General features: G+C 40.7%; 1 protein-coding gene across 2 annotated transcripts in view; it reads left to right on the top strand.

Moving 5' to 3' along the window:
- The window catches only part of LOC139109092 (disintegrin and metalloproteinase domain-containing protein 10), a 48,955-nt gene that overhangs the window by 12,646 nt on the left and 23,653 nt on the right, over positions 1–12,656 (top strand). For both annotated transcript variants that reach the window (XR_011546793.1, XM_070667926.1), the window contains exon 4: positions 3,639–3,757. Coding sequence is in view for 1 of the 2 variants with exons in the window: in XM_070667926.1 (XP_070524027.1) it covers positions 3,639–3,757 (119 nt within the window). In the remaining variant the exon portion in view is untranslated. The remainder of the gene's footprint in view (positions 1–3,638; positions 3,758–12,656) is intronic.

Below are 12,656 nucleotides of genomic sequence, written 5' to 3'. Positions count from 1 at the left end.
ATGAAAGCCTTGGCGAATTATGCAAATTATTTTTCCACTTCGCCGCACGGCTGTTGTTGCTCGTAATCGTAACAAAGGAGCGCGATCATCGAATTATTGAACGGCAGGTTTTCCATCGCGCGACTGCATTATAATGCGCCGGAACGCTGCGCAATAGTTAGGTAGAGCTGGTTGAATTAATAAATATGTGCTTTTACCTCTTAGTTGCTTGCTCGGGGCAACGTTTACGATAACGGAGGTGGCCATTTGTCAAGTTTATTTGAAACAATAGAACGGATACGTGAAAGGAAGTCAATCGATATAGCAAAGTTCCACTTCTGCCAAAGGAATTTGGCGCCAAGTTTTTTTTTTTTTTTTCCGAGGAAAATTTAATCTCTTGGTCCTGGGATCACCATTAGAGATCCTTTTTCTTTTACTTAACAATAAGATTAAATAGAGAACGGTTCGCACTTTTTTAACCAACATTTAAAAACCGATATTTATTTCGCTTTAACGATTTAATTATTTTCCTTTAATATTTTTGCCGTTGTTGTATTATCAATTTTCATCACATTTTCTATTGTCTAGCCAGGGATAGCGCGAGCACTTTAATTAGAACATCTTGTATACAAACTTTGCAAGAGATTATGGCCATGCAACGAGAGTTCGTCTTTTATTCAGCAGCTTTTGGCGATGGAAGCGGCGGCACTTAAACGACTTTTTCGCGTTGCTGCAAAGATATGACGCAGCGAGCCTTCCAAGACAAAGCTGACGATTTAATGCGCGGTCCGCGACGAAGGCACAGCGGCCGGCGTCGGATTATGAAAATGATTGTCGCGGAAGCAGCAACGTGTGCGCCATAAAGAGCCGCGACTAATTGTTACGCTTCCCCTAATTCCTCGCGTAATGTGTCTCGACTCTGGCCCTGCGTATCTTTATGGTAATCCGGCGTTTTAGCGTCTTTTTGCCGGGTATGCTAAAGTCGTTTCTTCCTTCGGGGTCTTCGCGCTGCTGCGATAATAAATGCCGCGAAAAGAATTACGATCGTTCCGGCAGGTTTCTAAATAAAAGTGCCAACAGTCTTTTTGACGTATTAAGAGCTTCATCTTTCATAAGTAAAATTATGCTTTTCCCCACCCCGGGGGAATATATTATTCGAATAATTTTTTTAATTTCGTATTTTTCCAAAATAATTTTTTATCGAAAAATTTTATTTAATTGGAGTTGAGAGAGAACCAAGTATTAATTAAAAAATTAACTATTTTCTCAACATTTTATCTCAGATATTTTTTGCAAATTTAGCATGCTAGCGTTGTTTAAACGTAAATTGCGTTTGGTTACGCTGGGCTCACCAGGCAAATCCAACTTGATCGCGAAATCGGGCTTTAACGAGAGATCCGGAAGCACGCCACGTATTTGCGCATCGTCATTGTGAAAGCCGTACAAGTTCTAGCACCGGTTTTGTTCAATGACATTCATATTATTCCGTCATATTCTACAATGACCACCGGTTTCTCGCCGACCTTTGATTATCATCGTGTGTCAGTCACCTGTTACGCGATGACTCTATCGCAACGATTATAATACCCTTGTGCTAAAAATGGAATTACTTATCAAAGACTCGTGAGAAAGGAGAAATAGATAAAGTTGAAAGGGCAATTAATGTAAAATCCAAAAATAAATTTCAAAATTAATTCCACAAACGGATATCGATTAAAATGGCACGTGCAATTTATGAATTGATAACGGTACGGGGAGGTGAAATTTTTCGATTCGCATTTGTATATTTCGCATGGGAATATTTATACAAATAATATTTTGTTGTATTTTGTAGGGCGCAATTTTATAATCTTGACTAAAGTTTTGGTTAAATACGTCGCGACGTATTTATCTGACGGTATACATAAATGTGTGAAACGCGATTACGTTACATATTTAACTGGGCAGATGCGATTCGGTTTATACATAAAATAACTAATGTACGAGAAGCATATTTGTGAAAGCTTTAATGAATTTCTCGGGTATACTTTTCAATTTACCGTGCTCTAATATCATACGCGTTTATCGTCTCTTGTAAAAATGTCTTCCTTATAATTCATTCGCCGCTGCATTTTGTGCAAAGTACACAGTAATGCGGCCAAATTTAATTTTACAGAATGCCCGCGTGTACTATTACAGCAGATTCGTGGTGGTATCTTTATAAAAAAAAAAAAAATAATAATAATAATAATAATAATATCGTGTTTTCACTTTTTCTTCTTCTTTCGATTAATTACTATTATATCGAATGTCTCGATGATGAACGTGAACGTATCGTTGTTAATCCATTTTGTACCCTCGCCTCTGCGGGATTCGATGGCGCAAACGTCAATCATAAACGACTTTGATCTCGTTAAAGGCGGATTTGTTACGTAAATGTCACTCGCAGGAGTGAAAGAGTGTATGTATATTTAGCGCTGAATCCGTCGGCGGCGAGAAGCCACTTCGATCCGTATGATGTTACATGGTTTCGTCTTGAGCTTAAGCTGTCTTTGGAGGTTCGAAGGTTTCAAACGTCGTATCTCGAAATTGCGGGAGACATCCGCCATCATATCAGGTCAATCCTGCGAGTCCATTTGCCGGGAATGGGAAGCAAATGCACGTCACGATTACGAGGATTTTACTTATCGGCAAGGTTATTCCAAGGGAATTTTATTTTAAACATTTACAGGAGATGTATTTTTTTTTTTTTTTAATAATTCGCTAACGTATACTGGCATGTGCATCTTTCACAATTCGCTTCAAGTGTTGCTCTCGAAAGGTTATTTTTTTTTTTTTTTTTTTTTTTTTTATAAATCGACGACGCATATGCCATCGTTATCGATAACCTGTTGTCATTTTACTGCCAGCCCTTTTATTCCATATATGCGGATTAAAATATACTGGCATAGTAAATGCGCATAAACTCACAGACTGACCTGACATTTTATACAAAGTATGCTCGAGACCCAATATTCCGCCTCGATAGAGAAATCAAGATATTTATTCTCCACGTTTGTACTTAGGTTATTTTATTCTTTTATGCGCGAGCAAATCGGTACGTTATAAGAAGAGCTTGTACGAGTCGATATCGGCTTTATAATATATATTTCAGTTAAAGTAATATGATTTTTATTATTATTATTTTTTTTTTCTTTTTTTTTTTTTAATGCGAATCCGCTGAAATGCTCGTGTTTGAGGATTTGAGCTCGACATTCTAACTGTACGTAATACGGTACCTGGGAATCCTTTGTCAATCCTTTGTTTCCATGCGGAACATCGTACTTTGAACATTATAGTTAAGCGAGGAATCCGCCGTATTTTGCTGCATCGACGTCGAGAAGGATATACCTTCGGAAATAAAATAATCGGAGTAATTTCTCCGTGCGGACAAGTAAAGATGCAGGTTTTTCATAATCGTGGCACGCACGGCGCTTAACGATCCATATCCCGTCGTTCTTTTGCCCTGGCGATTCCTTTTCCTTTATTCACGTTATTACCGGATTATCGGTCTTCCGCGTAACGACCCGAGGCGATTCGATATTATGGCACGCGAGAAACGCCGATAATTACTCTCCCCGAGCCCCCGCAAAAAAAATAATAAGAAGAAAAACGTTTCACGATCACGCTTTATCTTGCAGGTCCTGGACTATACGCCTGTTTCACGACGCGAGTCTGTTCAGCAAGGATGCATCTTTCGAGAGCACGAACGGACCGATCTCCTTCGACACGTCGCACTCCTACGTCGGCACCGTTTTAGGTAAGTCCAATTACATCTCCTATTTATTGATCTCGAGATTAATCGACGCCGCATGGTAGACCGACTTATTCGAATCGATTTAACGAGAAGTCGGGAGGGCGGGGGGAGAAACGCACGTGTCACAGGGAACTATATAATTACGTCGGCGGATAATGCCGGCGACTAATCCGAGGATCTTGATTCGGGATCACTCGAATAATATCAACGATCCGATAATCTGAAATCTTGCTCTCTCTCTGTTCCGCGTCGTGTGTCAACGTCATAGAGCGGCGCAACGAGAGAGAGAGAGAGAGAGAGCGCGCCTCTGATAGTCATTGCAGCAACCGGATCAATATTTATACGCGCTTACTCCTCCGCGTACCGGAATTACATTGCGTAAACGAGGCGTATTATCGTCATTAAGCCGCGCGATCGCGGGCGAAAGAGTAGTGTCGGCACATTTTGAGATTAGGCGCGGTATACGTGTATCGCGCGCCGACAAACGCGCGTGTCCGCGAACAAAGTAATTAGCTGATATCCCTCAACTTCAGCTTCGTGATGGATAGCGTGCGGCTGCCGCATCCGCTATTCCGAAACGGTTTCCGGCCGGCTCTATATGTACACGGGCAGAGCGCAGGAAGAGTGAGCTTCGGCGCACTTGAGAACGCCTTGTTTAATCCTTTGATGCACTCCACCCACTTTCACATTTATACCGAATGGTTCTGGCTTAATTATAATTGAAGACTGGCTTCTCAAATCGGCACCTGGGAGAATCGTATAATCACCTTAAAACAAGTCGTAATTTAACGAAGAATATTGAAAACCGTGTGGAGCACAGCCGAATGTGCTGCTCTTCGAAATTTCGCTAATGAATCTATCTATTAACTTACGGTATTAAATAACGTTATTTTCGAAATTCACGACGAGCGGTCGAGCCGAGGAACATGGTCAGATTTATAATTGTCGTCGTAATAATTTAATTTCAATATTTAATTATTATTTTCCGAATGAATTCGTAACGCGGGCGATCTTTAATAAATTAAACCGTATACTTGAATTTTTAATTCCGCTCCAGGGTTTGAATAAAGAATAAACTTTTGTAATTTTTATCGGATTTCTCTGTCCTCCTCAAGTCTGTGGGGGCTTCCGCGTGTACGGTGCATAAACAATGAAAATATTATCTCAAAGGTCGAAAGTTGCAAAACTGGTTTTTAACTATCTTTACACAGCGGTCCTCCGGGATATCCCTTACATCTTAATAAGCCAATATTCCCAAAACTGCACGCGTGACAAGTGAATTATGTGCAACGCCCGGGATTATTTTAACTCCCAAAAGGCACCAGAGGATTAACGCTTTGTTTAACGTCATTGCATAACCGCAGATGGTTTTCCGGCCGAATACGATTTCAGTAATTCATTGAGCACGCCCTCGTTAGTTCCCGTTGCTAATGTGCCCATAAATAATCGAGTTTGTGCCACGAGTCAGTCCTCGTACGGGAACGTCTGGCGAAATAATCCTTCTTGATTGGTCCTCGTAAAAACATTATAATGATTTATTAATATCCCGCGTCCGGCTGTATATCCGTATAATTATTAACTCGGCGCACACCTCTTGGACGCAGGACGTCGTGGGGAGTAGAATTAGAAACCTTACGCTCAACTTGACGAGAGGGAGAAAGACGAACCCGATTCGACGTTTTACGCGTTCGTAATTTTCAACATGTTACGTCTCGATAATTAAACTTCGAAGGGAAAGTTTGTCGAGGAACGTCGACATTGGATTAATCAAAGTAAAAGCTCTTTCGCTATGTACATTTTTCAAGCTCGTGTTCCGTGCTTTTTTTTTTTTTTTTTAAACCCCATTGAATGTTTTCATCGTTCTCGATATTCCAATATTGTTTTCATCTGGATAAGATTTTCATTATTTACTTTTTTGATAATAAAATTAAAATGATTAAAAAAGACCTTAATAAATGGCGAATCGATAATAATTGGGAGAGTAATAATAACGTATAGAGGCAGACTTGGGGGCAAGGCTGAACAAGAGTCGGTTAGATCGATCGGCGACGCTCAGTCAATATCAAATATTCCCCTCGCAACTTTTTCGCGACTCTCGTCGTGACCCAAAGCGGAATCGGGAAATAAATTTCGCGTTTGAACGGGCGTATCTCGAAGCGGGTCGTGTGCGCTTCGCTGCGAACGCATAGGAATGCGCGGCGTAGGACGACGGAAATGCAGGCCGGCCTCGATTTCAATTCGAAATTATTTGAGAGCCGGGCGCGTGAATTGCGCGAAATACCGTTTGGCGCGTAGCGAGGAGTGTGGGGAGAGGACCGTTTCGTCCAAATTTCGGACAAAAGAGCCCCGAAATTTCACGCGCGAGCCCAAAACGGATTCCTATCAAGTTACACTATCGCGCGCATTCTTCCCCTCGAGTATATTCGATATGAAATTGATTTTTATCAAGAAAGCGTTACAATTAAGAGTCTGATATTTTAAAAGTGTACTCTAAAGATGTGAATATGAGGTATACTTAAAGATATACTCAATAATAAGTAATTTTAAATAAAAAAACATACTTTTTTTTTTTACAAATTATGGCTAGTTGGTGAAGCTAGTCACCAACTTGTAAGGAATATATTTAATCTCCGCGATCTAATCACTGGAAAATCAGAATACGTAGATGAATTTCCACTCGAGTTATTTACTGTATAAATGAGATAGGATGTAATTACGCGTTCACTTAAGAGTTGAGATAGTTATTTGGGAATATTATTATTGTTATCCCCGGTTTCCGCGGATTGCAGCCAATTGACATTTCCGGATGGCACGTTACCCTTATGCCCGTCGCCGTATTAAACTAGGAATCTCATTTTCGTCATAGCCATCGCCGTTGTAGTCGTCCCCGTCGTTTGGAAACGTGCCAGATCCCTTTATTGGAGATACATCGCACGGTTACTGTGTCGGAGAGGTCACGAATAAGTGCACGGGGTAGTGCGGATCATAGACTTTCAGTGGGAAATCTTATATGTAAAATAATATTATAGATATATATATATTTTTATTTATTTATTTATTTTTTTACTTAATTTTAATCGACTCGATATTCGACTACATTAGTTACGAACAAAAATTAAAAAGTTTTCTTAAAAAAAAAACTGAATAAATAAATAAATAAAAACAATTTGAACGGATAGAAACGTAAGTAAGTACGAGACTGCCTGAATTGGCGATGGTTGATCCTGCAGAGATACTAGGGCATCGTCGGAGACTCGTAAACGTGTTTCAGCATGAACCGGGTGGTCCATACAAGGGACAATAGGGAGAGAGATAGAAAAAGATAGAGATAGAGAGGAAGGAATGAAGGAAACGAGAGAGGAAGGGTCCGTGTGGTATAATTTCGGCGTACGGCGAACTAAACCTAACCGCAAGCTCGCGAACGGGCCAGAAACTTGGTCGTGAATGCGGGCCCGTTGCTTCGGCGGATCGTGAATCGTGAACGAGCTCGTTGCCGCCGTCGTGTCGACGATCGGGATTGCGGGGAAGTTGAACCCGGGCTGTAATAGTCCCTCGCCGCGGGTAATATCCGAACGTCGTAGTCCTCACTTCGAAGACTTAGGCCGCGGTTACGGGCGTCGTACGCGAATTTCCAGCGGGCGTTCTTGCACGCCGAGAAATTTCAGCCGCAGGGAAATTCGCCGAGCCGACAACAACCGGGGGACGAGAGCCGCATTCCGATTCATTCATTGTAATTGCGACCGCAAGTTGAGATATATAATTACGATTCCATCTATCTGTATTCACTTCAGCATTTGATTAAAACAGCCGTGGTATTAGCTTCATTTAAACTGGATGTATTAACCGTATTCGTTTTATTTAACCGTCGGTGGTCGTCATTGTGACGTAATTAACCGAGATGTATCTAAAATTATAGTTTCGCTAAATTATTTGCCCTTGTTTCAGGGTTATATACATATACATATACATATACATATACATATACATATATATATGTACGTTTAGTCCGGGGGAATAATTAATTTGTTGATTAATTTATTAGTTAATTAATTATTTTATTTTATCCTTTTTTTTATACAGGATGATTGTTGAATTTACAAAGACCGCGCAATTTATATTGAAGATTTTTTTATCATTCTTAAATAATTTATGAGAGGATTATAGCTGTGTATAACTTGGTGGGTTATTAGCACAGTGAACGCGCATAGGAATTTGCCGATCAGAACTAATTAAATGTGTCGAGATAAGTGGAGGTAATTACACGCTACGTGATCAGATCTCGTGTTATACGGAGCGTTCCGGAACTTTGCATTCCTCATTGAATGCCGGATACGTACGGATATTAAATTTCAAAAATTAATAATTATCTCAGAGACATTAAGCGTAGGTACACAGATTTCTTACTTACTGTCCTAGCAAATAAGCCATGCGACTTATCAGTTTGCATAAACTTGACCGATAAATTATCGTCGCAAAAATTAATTTTTTATTCAACACTTTTGCGCGATAAAAAATAATAGAAACGTAAACTTGGCAGAGTTCGCGTACGTAAGTACAATTTACGGTCGACGGGGAAGTAGTTTTGAAGACCAGGGATCTAATCCTGAGCTATCACGACTTGAGCTCGCTATATTTGATTAGTTTCGACGTCTGGGACGAATTTGTCCGAACGAGTTTCGGTTGGGACGTGCATCCACTATAACCGTAGCCTTAAGGTGCGTTTACGCAAGCCCCAGCTGTTCCTCGGGCCTGTAATAGAAACGTTTACACTACCGCAGATGAATTTCTCCTGCGTCAGTGAACCAGATCCTCTTGCAATATTCCCAAGCTCGTTCGTCGCTACAGAATATATATGAAGATATAAAGTAATACTGTACGAGTACACGAGATATAAAGTAAAATAACGCATTAAAATGTACAATACAAGGTGGAGAATAAAATCTAGTATTTATAGGTACAATAAGAACAACTTGGGCCATCGGGAAGTAAACCCATTGAATAATAAAACAGATTGCCGCGTAAGCGTTATATTTCCTTATTTTTTTTTTTTTTTCTAAATTGCAAGTTGCGCGATTTTATATGCGTGATATATCGATCAAGCGTATAATAGAGTTGACCTTTCATTTCATTATTTTGAATCTTTTGTCGCTTTCGCGCATATACATATTTTTCTATTTTATCTAATTGAGTTTGAAATCGATACACAATGCAATACATAAATCAATACGGCTTAATATAACTGGCGGTAACCGCAGCGTATGAAATATTGTTATGTTTTGGCTTCCCTGATAGACCCATTTGATTCGCATTGAAATTCAATGTTTAGATTTTATATTGGCACGCGGCTTCTTTACACGCAGCATCCGAATCGACGTTTATGCCAGGCGCGTATCTTCTTTGATGATTGTCCGTTTGCTCGTGCATCGCGGGATGAACGCGAACGAATGGATCGCGTTCGTTTTCTACGAACATGTCACTGCGAATCAACTCCATCGTTCGTGCTCGCGTAACGTGCCTTTCCAGCAAATTCATTCGGCTCGCCCGAGCTCTCAAATACCACAAACGCACGTTTACGGCGAATCAATTCGTTCTCTGATACTCGCTTTACTCTCTTGTTTTCGCGGTACAAATCCGAGTACGTCGGACTTTTATAGTACGAGCGCTCCTGTTATCCACCTTGCTCGCTCCGATTTGTTTTCGTAGAAATTATATTGCACGCTGTTTTTATCCGTGCGCAGCGAGAAAAAGCTCCCTTGTCTCTGTCGTCCGAGCACTTACGTTTGATTAATTGAACGGGGTATCGATGATTATTTTTCCTCGCATAAAAACCGGCCGATAATTTTGTTTCTTCGAGCTGTACGAGTAATTCTTTCTCGCTGCGCTGCAAAATCTGTCTTCGGATACCGAGTATTAATAGAAAAGCGTCCGACGTGGACGAGAGGCGGCGAGGCTTTATTAATCCTTCACGGTTGAATGTCGAGCGCGGGCACTCGACGCCGAACTTTGGTGCATAGGATCCGGCCGTAAGCAATTTGACGCCAAAGAGAAGCGGACACGTAATTTATTTGCATTTATGCATAAAGCGGTAAGGGCGAGTCGGCTGGTTCTTCTCGGTCCTCGCAAAGTGGTGAGGTCGTTGATTGCCTCCTTGTACATTCTCTTCCGCGACGACTTTAATTGGGATTAACGTTATTTTCCGCACGGCCTGATCGCGACTTTCGCGAAACTGAAATTATTTTTACCGCGGCGATTTTTCTTTTTCTCAAAAATTGTTCAATTTCTTTTTTACTTGAAATATTCTCCCTTGATACGCTATAATGCTATATGATTTGAGATTCATGTAACAACCATAAATGTATGACACGAATATATCCATGCGTAAGTCACGTTCCATTTTCTACCTGTGAAATATTCGCTTCATAAAACAGCCGAGCGACAAGATGTATTCAAAATAGCGTATTATTATACATATATCGATACCATCGTGTCGCCATATATCAAAGAGTTGTCACTCCTCTCGAAAATCGATAGCACCGGGATGATTTATTTCCCGAGAAAATCAGGAAAAGACGAGGACATTTCGACGAATAATTGAGATTTCATTACTATTTTTCTCCAAATTCAAGTTAAATATCTCTCTTTAAAGCGAAATGGAATTCATCTCCGCTGTCTGATATTTGAAACTCGATACTTTACCGAGCTAATTAAACCGTCTCGTTATTAAATTGTAAAATATCACCATGGGAAGTCCGAAGCGAAATACGAAATCAAATTAAAAGTAGTTAAAGAACTCTACGAGATTCTGGCCAAGTTCTCTACAAAGCGGAATAAAAATTAAAAAAGAAAAAAAAACACGCGTGCATCGATACATGTCGCAGAGCGTAATAGGAAGTGGGCTTATCACATTAGAGTCTAATTACGACAGCTCTTATCCCGAATGGCGAGACCCGGTGACTTGATACGAACGGTTCGTATATTTGCTACGTTCGTTATTGGGAATGCGGCTGCCATTTAATTTATCAGTCGGTCACGCGACGCCCGAAATTAGTAATTACGCGCGGAGCGACGCGGCAATTAAATTAACTTGACTTTTTGGTGCTTTCGCGTTCGCGTCCCTGTAAACGGCCAGCAAGCCGCCGCAATCTGCCGGCTGGCTGGCTGGCTGGCTGCAGAGTCGGGCCTTGATAGCGGATGCGCTGGCGCGGGATAACGCGTATCAACGATAATCCGATTAACGATTAAACTTGCCTAATTGACGGTATACGCGCGTGTAATTGCATATCCGGGGGACACTCGATTTCCGATTCGCGATAATGGAGAATCGCGGCCAGCGCGGCGCCATTAGCAAGTAATCGTCTTGAAAAGTTTGCCGAGCGAGCGAATCTGTGTCGACGCGCAAACTATTATGAAAGTATTCGCTGTATTATGCGCTCGGGGTCGCGAAGGTATTGCAAAGTCTCGGTTATCAAGCTGAAGATTATCGAGGCCCCGTATCAGGGTCGCGGCTTCATTTTTTCTTCATGCGACACGATCGCGAGAAAGTCTCGTCGTGAGAAAATATAATTAATTGTATTTTCAGCATTAAAAAAAATGTTTTTTCTTTTAATTTTTATTTTTTGTCTTTTTCATTTACGTCTATATCGTTTATACATTTCCCGAGAGAATATTAGTTACCGCTTTGCGGCCAATTAAATTGCGTCAGGCAGAAATTGATCAAAGGTTTCGTAGACGGAGAGGAAACGCGAGAAACTCGAGACCGTTCCGTTTCGGCGCCCATTGTTTCTTTGGGAAATTAAAAGAAAAAAAAGAGGAAAAGAACAGCATAATGAATTTTCAAGTATTTATATTTATCCGCGCGAAACAAAGGATTGGGGTGAGCTCCGTGTCGTGAGTTTTGTGATACTTAAAATTCAATTACTGGCAAAGCGCGCGTGCTCGTTTAAATCCCCGCCAAAGAAATCCCACTTCCGACCACAAATCCTTTTAATGTTAATGTCTCTCGCGACAAGCTCCGAGTTTCATAGAAGTTTCCTACTAAATTTGTTTTTTTTTTTTCCTCTTTACTTTTTTAATATGAAATTTCCGTAACGTGCATCTTATGAGAAAAAGAGATTGAGAGCATTAGACAAATACGATTTTAATTAGCGAGAAAGTGTAAAAGTACTTTCCCATATTATTCCGCTAAAAAATACAAATATTATTTAATATATTTACGACGTGTTACATTCGCAACGCGTTTTAAACAATTTTCACACAAGTATTTAATTCATTTAAATTGCGTTTTAAAAATATTTTATCTCGCAAATTCATCATACGAATGTATAGCAACTCCGGTCTGACGTTAAAAATTCTTTTATTTTATTTGACTTTTTTTTTTTCTATTTATTGCATTATCCGCTTTTTATTGCAATTCAAAAATTGACGAACGATTTAATTATGACGTGAAAATTCAAACGTTTTAAATTTCAAGCACACCCCCACGGTCGATCTGCCAGGCAGTTAAATATTGGTTAATGCAGTTTCGCTGAGCTTCGACGTAACTTGGTTACGTCCGTATTAGCGAAATGAACTGAGGACATTAGCTCTCGGAACGTACGCCCGGGAAAATGATTTCACCAGCGATTTTTCATTCGTTATTGAGACATATCTGACACATCGTCGCGACGTAGTTATCGCGCCGAGTTTGAGGACGCTGCGACGATTCTTCTCGCGACGGACTTGTATTCGCGTCGCTGCGGTGTCCGGGAATCGATCAGCGGCTTCGGAGGAGCGCAAAAATTGCCGGGCTATTTGTCATAGTCGACGAAATCCCGCGTCGTTTCCCAATAGGCGAAATTTCAAAGTCCGCGAGTAATGCCGGTTCTTCTCCGCCGCTTCTCCGGGGAGGGTGAGGATTCGGGGG

Source organism: Cardiocondyla obscurior, linkage group LG01, assembly GCF_019399895.1.
Source record: "Cardiocondyla obscurior isolate alpha-2009 linkage group LG01, Cobs3.1, whole genome shotgun sequence".
Classification (NCBI taxonomy): Eukaryota; Metazoa; Arthropoda; class Insecta; order Hymenoptera; family Formicidae; genus Cardiocondyla; species Cardiocondyla obscurior.
The sequence above is the reverse complement of the archived record's forward strand: the minus strand, read 5'-3'. Positions and strand labels throughout refer to the sequence as shown.